Here is a 14,095-nt window from a genome sequence, read left to right as displayed (position 1 = left end):
GTGTACACGTAAACATAATTATGGATATCTGCGAGAGAAAGAAATACAAAACACAGATTGTTCTCAAACAGCTTGCATCGTCATCGCCTGCAAGATAGTTCTTTAATTCCCGGTGAGGGCCCCAAAGTGAGGAGTTTGGCCGCGGCCGACACCATCTTCACGTTGACGAAAACAACATGGTGGAACAAACGAAAACAGGAGAAACGAAACACTTATTTTCTTTCCCATTAAAACATGTAGAACATATTTTTAAAAGAACAAAACAGGTCACAAATCCGTTATTATGATCCACACAAATACTTTCCAGGTAGGAAACATGAGAAAACACGGCTCCGGGATGACGTTTCCTCTAGGATCCAGGATCAGCTTCCTCTCCCCTAATCCTAATTTTAACAATAGTGGGGAAATGTAAAATTGACCCAAGATCGCCGTCTTGTGACGGGGCAACTTCACCCTACAGCAGAAAAACACGGCAAAACTGGTCACAGTTAATTCAATGTCTATTCCAGTGGGTTCAATGTAATTCCATTGAAATGTGGAAACAAAGTTGATTCAACCTGCGTGTGCCCAGTGGGCAGGGTGTAACTTCCCAAATACATACACGTACGTCACACGTTCATCCCGGGCGGAAAGAGATTCGCCTGGTCCCAGACCTGTTAGCGCTTGTTTGCCAACTCAGTGGAGTTGTCAAAACATTTTTTTTTGAGGGGGGTGACAATTCCATAAGGAGTTGGCATGCGCAGAAACAGACCTGGACTCATTCTAGAAAGAGATTGAGAGAAAATCCAAAACATAATACTTCATTAGAGAAAACAATAAAATGGCTGCACCACATCAATAAGCGCAATAATAGTGCAGCGAGTGAGTCAAATCTAACCAATTACTCGACTTGCTTTCAATGAATGTCGAAAAAAAACCAAAAAAAACTGCATGTCAAATAGATGAGCACAACAATGTGTAGCCATGTTCTGATGCTTTTGATCCAAACGTAAAGCAAGCTTAGCGATACATCAATCTAACGAAAATGGAGAGGGAGCCGTATTTAAGAAAACACCAAAAAGCCGTGAAAACACATTGAACTGAAATACTAGAACATTTATCGCTATGTAATAATGTACATGGTTGTAAAACAGGGTTTCGGGGGTCAATTCCATTTCAATTCAGAGAGTTAACCAAATTCCAATTCCACATTTTTCCTTATTAAAAATAAAAAAAAGTCAATTGTACTTCCTGAATTGGCTGGAATTGAAATGGAATTGACCCCAAAACCCTGGTTTGTAAACAGATAGATGTCCACTCTGGGCTACCGTAGTATTGGACATAAAAGGCCTGGTGTTTGTTTTCCTGACCCCATGACTTGGCCAGGTAAAACGTTAGGCTCCAGACATATTTAAATAGCTGTTTGGGCGGACAGGGTCGTTCCTAACTCCCATTGTTTACTTGGGTCAGTGTTGCATCAGTGGAACGGAGCCCTAGTAGAAAAGGGAGACTGGGGCTGCATGGGAGATGGTGAGTAATAAGGGGACATCTCCATCCACTACACTGACTTCCTTCGTTCATGATAGGCGAGAGGCCTGGATAAGCTTTCACCATATGTACCACACTTGTCAGAAAGCTCACGTTATTGAGACACAGCCTGGAGGGAGGGTCCTATATCAAGATCGACTAAGTAACTCATTATACTAACTACTTTAAAAAAAATAAATTAAAAAGGAATTGCAAGGCACAGTGAAATTGACAACAGGTAAAATATCAGTTACCTTAGACATCATTAAATCCAGTATGTTTTTAGTTATATGGCCTAACAACAGATTGTAATTTGGTCCTAAAGGAGAGAGACAGGTTTCAGTACATTTAACAGCAAACAGATGACATTACTTAACCTCTAGACAGTACCAGGTCATATTTATTGACAATCCTATTTTGAGAGATTTATGGATTTCTTGACCGGAGTGTTTTGAGTTCATGCTCCAAATCAGGAGTGTTTTGAGTTAATTGATAAAATCCCGGACGCTGTTTGGAGTCAGTTACAGTTTTCAAAAAATGGAATAATGTACAAATTGCCGATCTGTACATGTAGTTATGATGATATTATACGATATTGTCATCATAACTAAAACTGAAATGTCGTCACTTTAAAACAATTTTAAAAAACACTTTAGGGCGATGAAACCAAAACACGAACAAAGTATTTTACATCCATAATCAAACTTACAGACGGTGCCATTTTAACAATTCAAAATGTTTCAGTTGCTTCATTTAAAACCAAGAGAAGTTTGGCAATACACTCAAAGTAAAAAAAAAAAACCTGAACTAGAATGGAGAGAGAGAAGAGAGAGCGATCATGAATCCCTGACTGAAAGAAAGAGTGACTGAGCAATACAATGAGTCTTTCTAAATATTCATATCAACTAACCAGCCAGTCCTCATCTGCCTCCATCTCCCACTGGGCCCGGGTCAAAATAGGGAATAGGGTGTTATTTTGGACAGCGTCCTTGTCAACCTGATGTCCCTTTAGGTCTCTCTTACCAGTTAAATCAGAATGGCTCAATCCCTAAAACGTCACCATCTCAATCCCTAAAACGTCAACTGTCGTTTTACACAACCTCTCCATCTGTTCCAAAAACAGAATGACTCAATCCCTAAAACGTCAACATCTCAATCCCTAAAACGTCAACTGTCGTTTTACACAACCTCTCCATCTGTTCCAAAAACAGACACACACACAAAAAAAAAGCATCGCCATGGGAACAAACCCATGACCAATTGGGTCTGGTGTGTCCCATTTTTGAGAGGCTAGCACTAGACCTCTCCCGAGAAACATTTTCCTATCGCTTCCCAAAAACACAACTTAAAAACATGACCAAAAGTATTTATATTTGCATGTATGAAAAATGTGTGTAATGGGACTATGTATGCTGCCTTGTGAGTAAGTGTATTAGTGTGTATTAATATGTGTGTGTGCTACTGTCACTTTTTGAGTGGCTGGTAGACAGATGCATTGGGATCAAGAGAGGAGGGACTATTGTCCATGAACTTGGAGGAGTAGTGTGGCGTAACCGGGCTGAGGCTGCTGCTGTCGTTGCTGTAGGAGATACTGGGCATCACCGCCATCACCTCCGCTATCTTCTGCTTCAGCTCTGCTATCTCCTGGTCTCTCTGGTGGATCTGACCTGGTGGTGGGGGGAGGAGGGTGGGGGGGTTAGATGACAGATGGCTTCTCACTTTGTGGCCATTCTCTTCATGTTGCTGACATCTCTGGATCAAGCAGCAGAGTATCCTGTTTATGTGATGGTAGATGAAACCCTGAGGTAATGCTGTTTATGTGATGGTAGATGAAACCGTGAGGTAATGCTGGTTATGTGATGGTAGATGAAACCCTGAGGTAATGCTGTTTATGTGATGGTAGATGAAACCGTGAGGTAATGCTGTTTATGTGATGGTAGATGAAACCCTGAGGTAATGCTGTTTATGTGATGGTAGATGAAACCCTGAGGTAATGCTGTTTATGTGATGGTAGATGAAACCCTGAGGTAATGCTGTTTATGTGATGGTAGATGAAACCCTGAGGTAATGCTGTTTATGTGATGGTAGATGAAACCCTGAGGTAATGCTGTTTATGTAATGGTAGATGAAACCCTGAGGTAATGCTGTTTATGGGATGGTAGATGAAACCGTGAGGTAATGCTGTTTATGTAATGGTAGATGAAACCCTGAGGTAATGCTGTTTATGTGATGGTAGATGAAACCCTGAGGTAATGCTGTTTATGTAATGGTAGATGAAACCCTGAGGTAATGCTGTTTATGGGATGGTCGATGAAACCGTGAGGTAATGCTCGGTTACCTTAAGGAGCATCCTGTTTATGTAATGGTAGATGAAACCGTGAGGTAATGCTCGGTTACCTTAAGGAGCATCCTGTTTATGTAATGGTAGATGAAACCGTGAGGTAATGCTCGGTTACCTTAAGGAGCATCCTGTTTATGTAATGGTAGATGAAACCGTGAGGTAATGCTCGGTTACCTTAAGGAGCATCCTGTTTATGTGATGGTAGATGAAACCCTGAGGTAATGCTGTTTATGTGATGGTAGATGAAACCCTGAGGTAATGCTGTTTATGTAATGGTAGATGAAACCGTGAGGTAATGCTGTTTATGTGATGGTAGATGAAACCCTGAGGTAATGCTGTTTATGTGAAGATGAAACCCTGAGGTAATGCTGTTTATGTAATGGTAGATGAAACCCTGAGGTAATGATGTTTATGTAATGGTAGATGAAACCCGGAGGTAATGCTGTTTATGTGATGGTAGATGAAAGGAGCATCCTGTTTATGTGATGGTAGATGAAACCGTGAGGTAATGCTGTTTATGTGATGGTAGATGAAACCCTGAGGTAATGCTGTTTATGTGATGGTAGATGAAACCATCCTGTTTATGTGATGGTAGATGAAACCCTGAGGTAATGCTGTTTATGTGATGGTAGATGAAACCATGAGGTAATCCTGTTTATGTGATGGTAGATGAAACCATGAGGTAATCCTGTTTATGTGATGGTAGATGAAACCCTGAGGTAATGCTGTTTATGTAATGGTAGATGAAACCCTGAGGTAATGCTGTTTATGTAATGGTAGATCCTGAGGTAATGCTGTTTATGTGATGGTAGATGAAACCCTGAGGTAATGCTGTTTATGTAATGGTAGATGAAACCCTGAGGTAATCCTGTTTATGTGATGGTAGATGAAACCCTGAGGTAATGCTGTTTATGGGATGGTAGATGAAACCCTGAGGAGCATCCTGTTTATGTGATGGTAGATGAAACCCTGAGGTAATGCTGTTTATGTGATGGTTGAAACCCTGAGGTAATCCTGTTTATGTGATGGTAGATGAAACCCTGAGGTAATGCTGTTTATGGGATGGTAGATGAAACCTTGAGGTAATCCTGTTTATGTGATGGTAGATGAAACCCTGAGGTAATGCTGTTTATGTGATGGTAGATGAAACCCTGAGGTAATGCTGTTTATGTAATGGTAGATGAAACCCTGAGGTAATCCTGTTTATGTAATGGTAGATGAAACCCTGAGGTAATGCTGTTTATGTGATGGTAGATGAAACCCTGAGGTAATGCTCGGTTACCTTAAGGAGCATCCTGTTTATGTGATGGTAGATGAAACCCTGAGGTAATGCTGTTTATGTGATGGTAGATGAAACCCTGAGGTAATGCTGTTTATGTGATGGTAGATGAAACGTGAGGTAATGCTAGTGAACCTTCTGCAATCCAGCTTTCAGAGTTTGATCCTAGAGTCTATGAACACAATGGCTCCGCTAGAAGCCGGTCGCTGTCGTACCGCGGTAGTGGGTCAGGGAAGGGAACTGTACCTTGTGCGATCTCCAGCTGTCTCTTGGCGTCCCCCAGGGCAGAGAAGAGGTCTAGTTTGATCCTGGTCTCAGCAGACAGGCTGTTCTCCAGGTGCTGGGTTTTATCCTGCATGGCCGACAGCGCCGACATCAACACCTCCATGTCCTTCTCATTCTCCTTGTACTTACGCAGCTCCTAGAGAGAGAAAGAGGAGGGAGAAGAGGGGAGAGAGAGAGAAGAGGAGGGGGATGGAGGGAGGAGAGAGGAGGGGGATGGAGGGAGGAGGGGGATGGAGGGAGGAGAGAGAGAGGGGATGGAGGGAGGAGAGAGAGAGGGGGGGAGGGAGGAGAGAGAGAAGAAGGGAGGGAGGAGAGAGAGAGAGGGGGAGGGAGGAGAGAGAGAAGGGGGGGGAGGAGGAGGGAGAGAGAGAGAGAGGAGGGAGGAGAGAGAGAGAGGAGAGAGGAGAGAGAGGAAGAGGAGAGAGGAGGAGAGGAGGGGGAGGGAGAGAGAGGGGGAGGGAGAGAGAGGGGGAGGGAGAGAAGAGGGGGAGGGAGGAGAGAGGGAGGGAGAGAGAGAGAGGAGGGAGGGAGGAGAGAGATAAGAGAGGAGGGAGGAGGAGAGTGAGAAGAGGAGGGAGGGAGGAAAGAGAGAGAAGAGGGGAGGGAGGGAGAGAGAAGGGAGGAGGGAGAGAGAGAAGAGGGGGAGGGAGGGGAGAGAGAAGAGGAGGGGGAGGGAGGGGAGAGGAGAGGGGGGAGGGAGAGAGAGGAGGGGAGGGAGGAGAGAGAGAAGAGGGAGGGAGGGAGGAGAGGAGAAGAGGAGGGGGAGGGAGGAGAGAGAGAGAGGAGGGGGAGGGAGGAGAGAGAGATAAGAGGGGAGGGAGGGAGAGAGAGAGAGATGAGATAAGAGGAGGGAGGAGAGAGATAAGAGGAGGGAGGAGAGAGATAAGAGGAGGGAGGAGAGAGAGAAGAGGAGGGAGGGAGGAGAGAGAGAAGAGGGGAAGGGAGGGGAGAGAGAGAAGAGGGGGAGGGAGGGGAGAGAGAGAAGAGGGGGAGGGAGGAGAGAGAGAAGAGGGGGGAGGGAGGGAGAGAGAGAAGAGGGGGAGGGAGGAGAGAGAGTAGACATCAACACCTCATCATGAACATCTGAAACCACAAACTAACTCCTCATAAGGCTCAGTTGGTAGTGCATGCCACTTACAACACCAGGGTTGTGGGTTCCCTTCCCACAGGGGGACCAGTACGAAAAAGTACAAATATGTAAGTCGCTCTGGCTCAGAGTAAAATAATTCAAATTGAAAAAAATACATTTCAATTTAGAGAAGGAATATAATGTTGTTTTCAGCCATGTCCCAGTAAAGGAATCAGCAGCACCTTGCTGATACATCATTTCTGAGACGGTGACCTCACAGAAAGGATACATATCTAAGATTTAAGGATGGACTCACCTGGCATTTCCCCTCCAGCTCTCTAATGTGCTCTTCTTCGAGTTTCACGTCGATGTTGAGCTTCTTACACTCAGTCTCCAACTCTCTGATCCGCCCACGCAGGGAGTCAGTACACTCACCCCTGACAGAGAGAAAAGAGAGTCAGTACACTCACCCCTGACAGAGATACAGAGAGTCAGTACACTCACCCCTGACAGAGAGAAAAGGGAGTCAGTACACTCACCCCTGACAGAGAGAAAAGAGAGTCAGTACACTCACCCCTGACAGAGAGAAAAGAGAGTCAGTACACTCACCCCTGACAGAGATACAGAGAGTCAGTACACTCACCCCTGACAGAGATCCAGGGAGTCAGTACACTCACCCCTGACAGAGATACAGAGAGTCAGTACACTCACCCCTGACAGAGATCCAGGGAGTCAGTACACTCACCCCTGACAGAGAGAAAAGAGAGTCAGTACACTCACCCCTGACAGAGATCCAGAGAGTCAGTACACTCACCCCTGACAGAGATCCAGGGAGTCAGTACACTCACCCCTGACAGAGATACAGAGAGTCAGTACACTCACCCCTGACAGAGATACAGAGAGTCAGTACACTCACCCCTGACAGAGATCCAGGAGTCAGTACACTCACCCCTGACAGAGATACAGAGAGTCAGTACACTCACCCCTGACAGAGATCCAGGAGTCAGTACACTCACCCCTGACAGAGAGAAAAGAGAGTCAGTACACTCACCCCTGACAGAGATACAGAGAGTCAGTACACTCACCCCTGACAGAGATCCAGGGAGTCAGTACACTCACCCCTGACAGAGATCCAGGAGTCAGTACACTCACCCCTGACAGAGATCCAGGGAGTCAGTACACTCACCCCTGACAGAGATCCAGGAGTCAGTACACTCACCCCTGACAGAGATCCAGGAGTCAGTACACTCACCCCTGACAGAGATCCAGGAGTCAGTACACTCACCCCTGACAGAGATCCAGGAGTCAGTACACTCACCCCTGACAGAGATCCAGGGAGTCAGTACACTCACCCCTGACAGAGATCCAGGGAGTCAGTACACTCACCCCTGACAGAGATCCAGGGAGTCAGTACACTCACCCCTGACAGAGATCCAGGGAGTCAGTACACTCACCCCTGACAGAGATCCAGGGAGTCAGTACACTCACCCCTGACAGAGATCCAGGGAGTCAGTACACTCACCCCTGACAGAGATCCAGGGAGTCAGTACACTCACCCCTGACAGAGATCCAGGGAGTCAGTACACTCACCCCTGACAGAGATCCAGGGAGTCAGTACACTCACCCCTGACAGAGATCCAGAGAGTCAGTACACTCACCCCTGACAGAGATACAGAGAGTCAGTACACTCACCCCTGACAGAGATCCAGGAGTCAGTACACTCACCCCTGACAGAGAAATCCAGAGAGTCAGTACACTCACCCCTGACAGAGATACAGAGAGTCAGTACACTCACCCCTGACAGAGATCCAGGGAGTCAGTACACTCACCCCTGACAGAGATCCAGGAGTCAGTACACTCACCCCTGACAGAGATCCAGGGAGTCAGTACACTCACCCCTGACAGAGATCCAGGAGTCAGTACACTCACCCCTGACAGAGATCCAGGAGTCAGTACACTCACCCCTGACAGAGATCCAGGGAGTCAGTACACTCACCCCTGACAGAGATCCAGGAGTCAGTACACTCACCCCTGACAGAGATCCAGGGAGTCAGTACACTCACCCCTGACAGAGATCCAGGAGTCAGTACACTCACCCCTGACAGAGATCCAGGGAGTCAGTACACTCACCCCTGACAGAGATCCAGGAGTCAGTACACTCACCCCTGACAGAGATCCAGGGAGTCAGTACACTCACCCCTGACAGAGATACACCAGAGAGTCAGTACACTCACCCCTGACAGAGATCCAGGGAGTCAGTACACTCACCCCTGACAGAGATCCAGGGAGTCAGTACACTCACCCCTGACAGAGATCCAGAGAGTCAGTACACTCACCCCTGACAGAGATCCAGGGAGTCAGTACTCACCCCTGAGAGATCCAGGGAGTCAGTACACTCACCCCTGACAGAGATCCAGGGAGTCAGTACACTCACCCCTGACAGAGATCCAGGGAGTCAGTACACTCACCCCTGACAGAGATCCAGGGAGTCAGTACACTCACCCCTGACAGAGATCCAGGGAGTCAGTACACTCACCCCTGACAGAGATCCAGGGAGTCAGTACACTCACCCCTGACAGAGATCCAGAGAGTAATTTGAATGGACATTCATATTAACAGAAACATGTCGAAGATGCAACGATGTGCACTTTGAACTTGTCAGAATAACTGTCCAAATTGACTCTTCCTCGGCCAACAAGACGACTAACGAACAGCAAAATCAATAGCCTATGTCAACCTACTATAGTAGAAACGTTTAGCCTACCTATTCGATTGGCCAGCTTGTCAAGAAAAGAAATAGCCTATTCCAAACTGACTCTGGGACAGTTGTGGGAACGATAGATCCCAAATTCATACAACCAGTAGGCCAAAGGCTGCATTAAAAAGCAATGTGTCTAATGCAACAGATAAAAACGTTTAGCTTAAAATGTTGAACAATGATTATTTTCTTCACATTATAAGCGCAGCAACGCACACAAGGCAGTAGGCCATTTGCGAATGTCCGTTCCATAGCACAATTGGCGGGAAAACACTGTCGTCAAAAGGGCACAGAACATGCGAACGGTTTCATTGGACAGAGACGAACATTTAAAAAAAAATGTTTTTTATTATTTTTATTTTTTTACCTTTAACTAGGCAAGTCAGTTAAGAACATATTCTTATTTTCAATGACGGCCTGGGAACAGTGGGTTAACTGCCTGTTCAGGGGCAGAACGACAGATTTGTACCTTGTCAGCTCGGGGGTTTGAACTCGCAACCTTCCGGTTACTAGTCCAACGCTCTAACCACTAGGCTACGCTGCCGCGTAGAAAGATGTTCGAGAGGAGACATAATAGGCTACTTTGAAGCAAAGCAAGACATGCCTCACATTATGTATTAAAACATTTCAGGTTTCAGACAACTACTACGTACATGTTTTCATACTGCCTCCAGCTCATTGTGATGTGGGACGCGCTGACAGAGCCCCTCTCCCGTTGGCGTTTTGGAATGCTGCGGAAGCTCGTGCCCGTCTTGACAGACTTTCTACTCAACGGTTCTGTATCGGTGTATGTTGTAGGTGTATAATGAATAAGATTACGTAACAAATATACTGTACACGAGCGCCAATTTAATTCCACTAAATTATGCAAATGACCTTATAGACCGATAAGCATGACCAATCAAATGTATTTCCATCGACTGGTATTTCCACCAATGGAGAGGCTAAAAAAAAGACATTATTTTACACTGGGATTGTTTCTTCATCTCCTGGTCGATTGGCCGGCACCAATTTTATTTGTAGGCGTTAAAAAAAATAAAAAATAAAATGTATTGGACAAGAAAACTAACGGGCTAACGGAAAGCGGCTATTACCGGGCTAACGGAAAGCGGCTATTACCGGGCTAACGGAAAGCGGCTATTACCGGGCTAACGGAAAGCGGCTATTACGGGCTAACGGAAAGCGGCTATTACCGGGCTAACGGAAAGCGGCTATTACCGGGCTAACGGAAAGCGGCTATTACCGGCTGACGGACACCGGCTAACGGTAACCCTGGTGTGAGTGTTTACCTGGAGGCTACGGCTAGTGCTACAGCCCGGGCTGCGGTGGCTTCCTCCACTTTCTTCCTCTTCCTCTCGTCAGCCAGCTGTTTCTCCGCCAGCGCCCGGGCCTCCTGCTCTGCCTTCAGCCTCTTCTCTAGCTGGGAGATGGTCTGCTTGTCCTTCTGCTTGGCCTGGTCAGCACTGTGGAGCACACGCACACACACATCAGCACTGTGGAGCACACACACACACACACACACATCAGCACTGTGGAGCACGCACACACACACGTCAGCACTGTGGAGCACACACACACACACACAAACTCGTCAGCACTGTGGAGCACACACACACATCAGCACTGTGGAGCACACACACACACATCAGCACTGTGGAGCACACACACACATCAGCACTGTGGAGCACACACACACATCAGCACTGTGGAGCACACACACACACACAAACTCGTCAGCACTGTGGAGCACACACACACACACAAACTCGTCAGCACTGTGGAGCACACACACACACTCGTCAGCACTGTGGAGCACACACACACACACACACACAAAAAAAAACAGCCAAAAAGTTTGTTCCCCGAGTTTCTAAGTCAGAATGAATCTCCATGTTGGAATCCAGAAACACAATCTAAAGATCACCTTGCATCCAAAAGAAAACATCTCTTTATGTGATCAAGGTGAGTGATATTATGCTCAGGCCGATCCTCTACACCGTGACAATACTCTGAGAACCTTGGCTTTGTCCCAGGCTTCAAGTGTGTGTTCCTACTTGTTCTGCAGCATCTCGTTGTCTTGTCGCAGCTGGCCCAGCTCTGAGCGCAGACTCCTGTCCTGGCTGGTCAGGGAGGAGAGGTGAGAACGTAAATCTGACTCCAACTGACGGCTCGCCTGCAGGTCCGCCTTCAGCCGTTTCACATCCTGCTCCAACCTAGAGAGAGGAGAGGGAGAGGACAAGGGCTATGTTTAAGGTAGACTACATCGCAGTTTCACATGAATAGCTGTTTAACATAACAGCTACACACGTCGTATGAAATCTGATGCACGGATATACACACACACACACACACACACACACACACACACACACACACACACACAGCTGTGTGAAGCCCGACTGCATCATAGTCGGCCTGAGGAGAGGGTGAAACCGGCTCGTCTATATGCATGCCGGTGCATGTTGGCTATGGGCCTGTGTGTGTGTGTTTGTGTGTGTGTGTGTCTTACCGCACGAGAGCGTCAGGCTTGCCCAGTTGATTATTGGGAATACAGTTCTCCACGGGATCCTTCTGATTGGCTCCTCCCTTCCCCGCAGACTTCGTCTTTTTCTCGTTCTTATTGGACAAGCCAGACGACGGCGCGGTCCCATTGGTGGCACTGTGATTCCGAGGGGAGGAGTTTGTGGCCACAGCGCCTCCGCTGGCATTTTTGCAGTTCTTCCCTCCCCCTGTTCCCCCCACCTCCTCTTTGGGAGTGTGTGTGTTGCCTGTGTGTGTGATCTCTCCTCCTCCGAGGTCGTTATTCAGTCTCTTCCCCCTCATGTTCTCCATATACTCCGTCTCCTGTAATGTGGAGTCCAGTGTGTGGAGGATACTGTTGTTGTTGATTCCTATTGTGTGTTGTTGTTGTTGTTGTTGTTGTTGTTTGCCCTCCCGTTCCTTGCTGTTCCCGTCTCTCCCTTTCTCCCGGAACTCCAGTTCCGGTAAGGGAACGGAAGCGTTAACGAGGGTCTTCTTACCGGGAGTTGACCCATTTTGGGAAACTGGCGGCGTAGGGTCCACGTCTGATGACACAGCTTTAGCCGCTAGAGAGGAGGAAGCGAGGTTAGGAAGAGGTCAGGTAAGATTACAACAGTGTGTGTTTGTCTATCACCTTCCAATTGTTGGCGGAACATCTGTTGCTCAGGGTAAAGTGAAGTGTGTGTGTGTGTGTGTGTGTGTGTGTGTGTGTACTGCATGCTCCCTCTCACCCTCCTCTGCCTCTCTCTCCTGTCTCTGTAGCATCTGTTGCTCTGGGGGCAGAGCCTGCTGTAGTAGCTGCATGTAGAACTCACCCTCCTCTGCCTCTCTCTCCTGTCTCTGTAGCATATGTTGCTCTGGGGGCAGAGCCTGCTGTAGTAGCTGCATGTAGAACTCACCCTCCTCTGCCTCTCTCTCCTGTCTCTGTAGCATCTGTTGCTCTGGGGGCAGAGCCTGCTGTAGTAGCTGCATGTAGAACTCACCCTCCTCTGCCTCTCTCTCCTGTCTCTGTAGCATCTGTTGCTCTGGGGGCAGAGCCTGCTGTAGTAGCTGCATGTAGAACTCACCCTCCTCTGCCTCTCTCTCCTGTCTCTGTAGCATATGTTGCTCTGGGGGCAGAGCCTGCTGTAGTAGCTGCATGTAGAACTCACCCTCCTCTGCCTCTCTCTCCTGTCTCTGTAGCATATGTTGCTCTGGGGCAGAGCCTGCTGTAGTAGCTGCATGTAGAACTCACCCTCCTCTGCCTCTCTCTCCTGTCTCTGTAGCATATGTTGCTCTGGGGGCAGAGCCTGCTGTAGTAGCTGCATGTAGAACTCACCCTCCTCTGCCTCTCTCTCCTGTCTCTGTAGCATATGTTGCTCTGGGGGCAGAGCCTGCTGTAGTAGCTGCATGTAGAACTCACCCTCCTCTGCCTCTCTCTCCTGTCTCTGTAGCATATGTTGCTCTGGGGGCAGAGCCTGCTGTAGTAGCTGCATGTAGAACTCACCCTCCTCTGCCTCTCTCTCCTGTCTCTGAAGCATCTGTTGCTCTGGGGGCAGAGCCTGCTGTAGGAGCTGCATGTAGAACTCATTCTCCTTCTGCACCTCTTTCTGTTTCCTCAGTCTCATCTTGTAGCTGACGTAGCTCTTAAAGCCAAAGCCCAGAGTCACCACCGGGTAGCCAATACTAACAGAGGGAGAGGGACGAGGGCAGAGAGGTGGAGGATGTAGAGACGAGGGCAGAGAGGTGGAGGATGTAGGGCAGAGAGGTGGAGGATGGAGGGTAGAGAGGTGGAGGATGGAGGGTAGAGAGGTGGAGGGTGGAGGGACGAGGGCAGAGAGGTGGAGGGACGAGGGTAGAGAGGTGGAGGGTAGAGAGGTGGAGGGTGGAGGGCAGAGAGGTGGAGGATGGGGGGACGAGGGTAGAGAGGTGGAGGGCAGAGAGGTGGAGGGACGAGGGCAGAGAGGTGGAGGATGGAGGGACGAGGGTAGAGAGGTGGAGGGTAGAGAGGTAGAGAGGTAGAGGGTAGAGAGGTAGAGGGTAGAGAGGTGGAGGGACGAGGGCAGAGAGGTGGAGGATGTAGGGTAGAGAGGTGGAGGGACAAGGGCAGAGAGGTGGAGGGTGGAGGGACGAGGGTAGAGAGGTGGAGGGTAGAGAGGTGGAGGGTAGAGAGGTGGAGGGACGAGGGCAGAGAGGTGGAGGATGTAGGGTAGAGAGGTGGAGGGACAAGGGCAGAGAGGTGGAGGGTGGAGGGACGAGGGTAGAGAGGTGGAGGGTGGAGAGGTGGAGGGACGAGGGCAGAGAGGTGGAGGATGTAGGGTAGAGAGGTAGAGGGACAAGGGCAGTGAGGTGGAGGAT

At 48.3% G+C, this 14,095-nt stretch overlaps 2 protein-coding genes across 36 annotated transcripts in view; one reads left to right on the top strand and one right to left on the bottom strand.

The window, feature by feature from the left end:
• Positions 1-57: 57 nt before the first annotated feature.
• maco1a (macoilin 1a) overlaps positions 58-14,095 on the bottom strand; it is a 21,011-nt gene continuing 6,973 nt past the window's right edge. For 2 of the 32 annotated variants that reach the window (XM_052472864.1, XM_052472837.1), the window contains exons 5-12: positions 13,161-13,423; positions 11,748-12,324; positions 11,293-11,451; positions 10,528-10,701; positions 8,644-8,679; positions 6,797-6,917; positions 5,373-5,547; positions 58-3,173 (exon numbers count right to left, since the gene is read on the bottom strand). In XM_052472864.1, the coding sequence (XP_052328824.1) occupies positions 2,971-3,173; positions 5,373-5,547; positions 6,797-6,917; positions 8,644-8,679; positions 10,528-10,701; positions 11,293-11,451; positions 11,748-12,324; positions 13,161-13,423 (1,708 nt within the window). In that variant the 3' untranslated portion in view covers positions 58-2,970. Of the gene's footprint in view, positions 3,174-5,372; positions 5,548-6,796; positions 6,918-7,123; positions 7,160-7,191; positions 7,228-7,294; positions 7,331-7,565; positions 7,602-7,632; positions 7,669-7,798; positions 8,107-8,275; positions 8,312-8,342; positions 8,379-8,442; positions 8,479-8,509; positions 8,546-8,576; positions 8,613-8,643; positions 8,680-8,714; positions 8,785-8,880; positions 9,053-10,527; positions 10,702-11,292; positions 11,452-11,747; positions 12,325-12,573; positions 12,904-13,160; positions 13,424-14,095 lie in introns of those variants that run through there. The other 30 variants (XM_052472848.1, XM_052472854.1, XM_052472856.1 and 27 more) reach the window with 30 other exon arrangements.
• The window catches only part of LOC127910003 (uncharacterized), a 3,850-nt gene continuing 3,186 nt past the window's right edge, over positions 13,432-14,095 (top strand). Inside the window, exons 1-3 of one of the 4 annotated variants that reach the window (XM_052472869.1) lie at positions 13,432-13,829; positions 13,933-13,954; positions 14,043-14,064. The gene's annotated coding sequence lies outside the window, so the exon portion shown is untranslated. Of the gene's footprint in view, positions 13,955-14,005; positions 14,065-14,095 lie in introns of all 4 variants that reach the window. The other 3 variants (XR_008073442.1, XM_052472870.1, XM_052472868.1) reach the window with 3 other exon arrangements.

Source organism: Oncorhynchus keta, chromosome 20, assembly GCF_023373465.1.
Source record: "Oncorhynchus keta strain PuntledgeMale-10-30-2019 chromosome 20, Oket_V2, whole genome shotgun sequence".
Classification (NCBI taxonomy): Eukaryota; Metazoa; Chordata; class Actinopteri; order Salmoniformes; family Salmonidae; genus Oncorhynchus; species Oncorhynchus keta.
The sequence above is the reverse complement of the archived record's forward strand: the minus strand, read 5'-3'. Positions and strand labels throughout refer to the sequence as shown.